The sequence below is a fragment of the Triticum dicoccoides genome, chromosome 2A, assembly GCF_002162155.2.
Source record: "Triticum dicoccoides isolate Atlit2015 ecotype Zavitan chromosome 2A, WEW_v2.0, whole genome shotgun sequence".
Taxonomy (NCBI): Eukaryota; Viridiplantae; Streptophyta; class Magnoliopsida; order Poales; family Poaceae; genus Triticum; species Triticum dicoccoides.
The window spans coordinates 39,038,392-39,044,574 of NC_041382.1; the positions used below are offsets into that span (position 1 = coordinate 39,038,392).

The 6,183-nt window shown below is 44.0% G+C and overlaps 1 protein-coding gene across 1 annotated transcript; it reads left to right on the forward strand.

The window, feature by feature from the left end:
• Window positions 1-919: 919 nt before the first annotated feature.
• LOC119353048 (probable LRR receptor-like serine/threonine-protein kinase At3g47570) lies at window positions 920-5,109 on the forward strand. The gene is made up of 2 exons (XM_037619625.1): window positions 920-4,298; window positions 4,512-5,109. Exon 1 carries the CDS (start codon window positions 944-946, stop codon window positions 3,902-3,904), a length of 2,961 nt encoding a protein of 986 aa, XP_037475522.1. The 5' UTR covers window positions 920-943; the 3' UTR covers window positions 3,905-4,298; window positions 4,512-5,109.
• Window positions 5,110-6,183: the final 1,074 nt, after the last annotated feature.

Sequence of the window (6,183 nt, forward strand, 5' to 3'; positions counted from 1 at the left end):
TAGAAACAAGAAATTGTTTAAAAATTCATCCGATCTAAAGAGGGTCCAACTTCAGTGGAATGAAAAGAAATTACAAGTTCATCACTGACCTTGCAATGCACAGTAATACAGTAAATATAAAGTGAAATGGTCATGGTCAATGTAATGTAACATCTGCACTATAGGAGAAGTCAACAGAAAAGTAGCATCAGTTATCAGTCATATAAGAAGGTCCAGAACAAATAGTTGTGAACTATGAAAGCACCTGTCATCGGTGATGGCGTTTTGGCTTCGAGGGTAATAAGCTCCCGGCTTGAACAGTATGATTGTTTCAAATGTAATAATTAAAAAGTCTACATTGTACACGTACATGTCTTTTACATGTGTGCATAGTTGGACTGACCCACAGAAGACAGATAGATGAACATCTTGCGCATAGCTACAAGTCTAGACGAGCTCCATGGATTCCTGTCAAAAAGAAAATAGACAAGCTAGAGGGATTAGATGATGGTGTTGTGCATGACCTTTTTTGGCACTCCTACCGCACTTTATGCGTGAGAAGGATCAGCAAATAGGAAGCTAAGACCATATCTATATCTTCTGCTCTTGGTTAACGAGCGATGTTTGCACACGGCAACAAAAGGATCAAACCCTTTAGTCACAAACAAATTGCACTAGGCTGGAGACTGAAAACACACACTCACGCCAGCTTTATAGGTCATGGTTCACAGTGATAACATGTTCAATTTTTCAAACCTAAGCATTTCCTAGTCCTATGATTTATATTTTCATCCCTTTAATACCTTTTGGGTTTCTAGAAATAAGTCGACATGAGATAACATACGAAATAGATACCCAGAATATTCTCCTATACAAGAATATCAAATTCGTATGTAGTGAACTTGGACATGAATACTGCTAGCAAATGTACGCCAGAGGATCACAATCAATTCATCACTCACTAATGCCTATGGTCAAGCTGTCATTGCAACTTGCAAGTGGCAGAGGGCAGAGCAATCATGTATTGTATGGTCAGGGTTCAATTGACTATTCCTTTTTGTTAGCCATTTCAAGTTTTTTTGCCTCCTGTTCAACACCCATATATAACTCTGAATTGGCCCACGCCCTCTATAAATACCAGCAGGTTGCAGCGAAACAATCACACCACCCAATTCACTTAGCATCCAGTCGCATACACAAGATGGGTGCAGTCCGAGCTTCAAACAAGTTGCTGCCACTTCCTGCCGCAGTGCTCATCTATTTGCTAAGCTTCTGTCCCCGTGTCTGTTCCTTAGCCACACCTGCAGTCCACAATACATCCGAAACCGATAGGCATGCACTTCTATGTCTAAGGTCACACCTATCCGACCCTGCTGGAGCATTAGACTCATGGAGAAACGAGTCATTCGCATTCTGTGGCTGGCGAGGGGTGACATGCAGTACTGTGCACGCAGCTCATGTTGTTTCCCTTGACCTTCCATCTTTGAACATTACCGGCCAGATATTTCCTTGCATTGCTGACCTTATTTTTCTCCAAAAAATCCACATGGCAGACAACCAAATCAATGGCCATATAGCTCCAGAGATAAGCCGTCTAACCCAACTCAGGTACCTCAATCTTAGCATGAATTCCATTACAGGGATGATTCCAAATAGCATATCATCATGCTCCCTCCTTGAGGTCATCGACCTTAGCATGAATTCCATCACAGGGGTGATTCCGAATACCATATCCTCGTGTTCGCACCTCGAGGTCATCCGCCTGTTAAACAACTCGATGGAAGGTGCGATCCCTCCAGCTCTTGCACAATGCTCTTCTCTTCAGGAAATTCTTCTTAACAATAACAACCTTAATGGAAGCATCCCTCACGGAATTAGTTTGCTTCCCAACCTTACATACTTACTTCTAGCGAGCAACAAACTGAAGGGTCCAATTCCTGAATCTTTGGGAAGTAGCCCATTGCTCAATGTTGTCTTGTCGAATAATAGCCTAACTGGTGGAATTCCACCTCTATTAGCAAATTGCTCTTCACTTTACTACCTTGACCTCATGAGAAACAACTTCACTGGAGAGATCCCTCCAGCCCTCTTTAATAACCCATCGCTTGCTCTGATAGATCTCTCATATAATCGATTCTCTGGACCAATACCATCTTTTTCACCGACTGCCTCCCAGCTACAATATATTAGCCTGACAGGTAACATCCTCTCGGGAAAAATTCCTGACACACTGGGAAAATTTTCTTATCTATCTTCCTTGATGCTTGCTCAAAATAAGCTAGAAGGAAACATTCCAGGGAGTTTAGCTAACATTCCGGATTTAGAAGCACTTGATTTGTCATACAACAACTTGTCTGGTGCAGTTCCACCAGCTCTTTACAGAATCACGTCTCTGACTCATCTTTACCTTGGTAATAACCAACTGTCTGGAAGAATTCCGGGAGATATTGCGTACACACTTCCCAACATAGAAACATTGGTCATGGAAGGAAACCATTTCGATGGTCCACTCCCTCCATCACTAGTTAATTTATCCAGCCTCCAAAATCTTGAGCTCCGTGATAACGCATTCACTGGTTTGATTCCTTCTTTGTTCTCCTTGCCAAACTTGATCCAATTAGACCTTGGTGTGAACCAGTTCGAGGCTGTAGATTGGAGTACTTTGTCCTCAGTACCAGGCTCTTCCCAATTGCAGGCAATTTATCTGGATAACAACAAGCTTCATGGAACATTACCTAGTTCCATTGGAAATCTTCCAAGAAGCTTACAGACGTTGTATCTATCAGAAAACAGATTTACTGGGATCATACCTTCAGAGATAGCAAAACTCACCAACCTAACAGTTCTTCAACTTGATGGGAACTCATTCTCTGGAGAGATTCCTGACATGCTCGGAAACCTTGAGAACTTGTTTCTTCTAGGTTTGTCACGCAACAAACTTTCTGGAACAATCCCACAGTCCGTTGGCAACTTTAAAAGGCTTGGTGAGCTTTCTCTGGAGGAAAACAACTTGACTGGATCCATACCTTCAAGCTTAGCAGACTGCCAAAATTTGGTACCGCTAAACCTCTCATGCAATGATTTCCATGGGAGTATTCCACCTAGGCTCATGTCTATTTCCACTCTTTCGAAGAGCCTAGATTTGTCTTATAATAAACTCAACGGATCCATACCATCTGAGATTGGCAGCTTGATTAATCTCGACTCCCTTAATATTTCCAACAACCAGTTATCTGGAGATATTCCACATGCAGTTGGTGAGTGCCTTCATTTAGAATCGCTTCGACTAGAGGTGAACTTTCTTCGTGGGAGCATCCCAGAATCCCTCATGAGCTTAAGAGGCATTACTGAGATGGACCTTTCTCGGAACAACTTGTCCGGCGAAATCCCAGACTTCTTTGAGTCCTTTGACTCTTTGCAGCTTCTCAATTTGTCCTTTAACAGCCTTGAGGGAATAGTTCCAACAGGTGGCGCATTTAGCAATTCAAGTAAGGTGTTCATACAAGGAAACAAGGATTTATGTACAAGGTCTCCGATGCTCCAGTTACCACTTTGCACATCAAACGCAACCAAAAGAAAGGAAACTTTGCATATCATATCAATAGTTGTTCCTCTGGCTGCTGCTGTTGTAGTTCTGATATCAGCAGTTGCAACAATTCTTTTCAAGAAAAGCAATGAATTGAGAGAACACATTGATCAGTCAATCATGGAGTTCAAGAAATTCTCATACAATGAGCTTGCTGGAGCTACCAACAATTTTTCTTCAGCTAACCATGTTGGTTCCGGGAGTTTTGGAGTGGTCTATAAAGGCATACTGAAGTTTCAGGCGCAGCCAGTTGCTATTAAGGTGTTCAAACTGGAACATATTGGAGCACCAAAGAGCTTCTTTACTGAATGTGAGGTGCTCAGAAACACCCGCCACTGAAATCTCATGGGGGTCATTAGTCTATGCTCGAGCTTCGATCAACTGGGAAATGAATTCAAGGCACTGGTTCTTGAGTATATGGCCAATGGTAACCTAGAAAGCTGGGTCCATTCAGAAGTAGGTGAACAAAGACAGAAAAGGCCATTGAGTCTAGTATCAAGAATAAGCATCGCTACGGACATCGCCGCTGCCTTGGACTATCTCCACAACCGGTGCACGCCTCCTTTGGTTCACTGTGATTTGAAGCCAAGCAACATCCTTTTGGATGACGCTATGGTTGCTCATGTTAGTGACTATGGATTAGCAAAGTTTCTTGGTAACCATCCTTCAGAAAGTCTTAACGATTTGACAAGTATACATGGGCCAAGAGGATCAGTTGGATATATTGCACCTGGTAAGCATTTATTATTCTTATATTTGTAATATAAGTTACACGCGCTTGTGCGTGCATGAGCATGTGTGTGTTTGCGCTGGAAATTAGTGCTACTCCTTTTTAGAAACTCCTTTTCCTTAACATATAGACTCTTTCTTTTATAGGATAAATACTTTAAAATAAGTCCAGAAAATGAGAAGTACTAATCCGTTTCATATTACATATAAATTGCAGAATACGGATTGGGTTATGAAATATCAACTGCAGGTGACGTCTACAGCTATGGTATTATTCTGCTAGAAATGCTCACAGGGAAGCATCCTACTGATGCTATCTTCAACGATGGGCTGAACCTTCACAGATTGGTGGTCTCTGCACCCCCACAAGATACTGGTGACATTTTCGAGACCGGTCTTATTCCACATGATGAACATGAAGAAGCAAACCGCAACACAGAAACTGAGAATAAACCAGTGGTCAGAATGCAGAACTGTATCATGCAGTTAGCTAAACTGGGACTAAAATGCTCCGTGGACTCACCAAAAGATCGGCCAATGATGCAAGACGTTTATGCTGAAATCATCATGATCAAGGAAACGTTTTCAGCATTATGCAGTTGAGGAAATAGACCGAATATTGTAGACACAAGTTATCCAAAGGTGCATCATACCTTAATTACTATAGTATTCTTGCTTTTTCTTTTGCTTAAGATCATTCAAGCTCTTAGCTCCTGGTATTTCCTCTCATCTAGTGTTCCTTTCATGTATAATCACTTCTAGATCACAGCACATATGTACAATGAAATAAAGTTGTTTGTAAAGATTTTCTACTGCCTGCCTTTTCTTTTATTGGGTATCAATGAATTTGAAGACGGACCCCCAAAAATATTTTTCACATTTTTTTTTCCAAAGCTGGGAGGTCATGGCCCCTGCTGGCCTGGCCGTAGCTCCGCCCCTGCCTGTTTGGACCTCTATATATAGTAATTTAGAGACTAGTCCTGAACGTGCAGTTTCAAGTTCAGTTACCCAAATGACACATCCATGTATCTTAAGGGGTCGATCTTCTTTACTGTAAACTTATTATTGAGAATATCAAAGTTTCTTGACGATCAAAATCTACATGTGTATACGAAGCTCACTTACTAGTTAATACGGAACCAGTCTTGGATGGACAGCGGCTAAGAATAGACATAAACAATTTTAGTGACTGAACTGGTTAGAAGTCACTACAGTTTGGAAACAACTGTTAGAGTACGTAATGGGCCTGGGCTGACGGTATAGCCCATTAGTCTTAGGGTTAATTAGAGATAAGGGTCGCTTTCTTGGGAGTAAAGTAAACCTCTCTATATAAAGAGAGGAGATGTATCAATCTAATCAAGCAAGAATTAAGAAGGAAATCCCTTCCCTCTTGCCCGGCCGTGGGCAGAAAGGCCTCCGGCCGGCCCTCTCGCGCCCTCCTTCTAGCAGCGCCATAACAATTTGGTATCAGCTAGCTTCGGTTCGATCATGTCTTCACCGCCGCCCAACCCGTCTCTCCCGTTGTCCTCCGTCGCGCCTGCCCCCGCCGTCCTCACCTCGGAGGAGGTGTTCGGGGTGCTGCGGGACCTAACCCAGGCGGTCCAGGAGATCCACCTGTTCTTGGTCGGGTCCTACGGGCCGCACCAGGCTGCGCCGCCCATCGCCGCCACCACGCCGCCGTGGCAGCCGCTGCACCAGGCGGCCTCCGCCGAGCTCGCCGGGCTGCTGCAGCTGCCATCCACCGCCCCGCCCTGGCTGCAGTGGCAGCCACCGCTCTTGGCGGCCTCCACCGCCCCGCCCTGGCTGCAGTGGCAGCCGCCGCTCCTGGCGGCCTCCGCCGCGCTCGCCGGGCCACTGCAGCAACCGCTGCAGCTGCCATCCATCACCCC

Excerpts from the sequence above, each read along its gene's own strand:
- LOC119353048 (XM_037619625.1), top strand. The coding sequence starts at position 944 with ATGCCTATGGTCAAGCTGTCATTGCAACTTGCAAGTGGCAGAGGGCAG.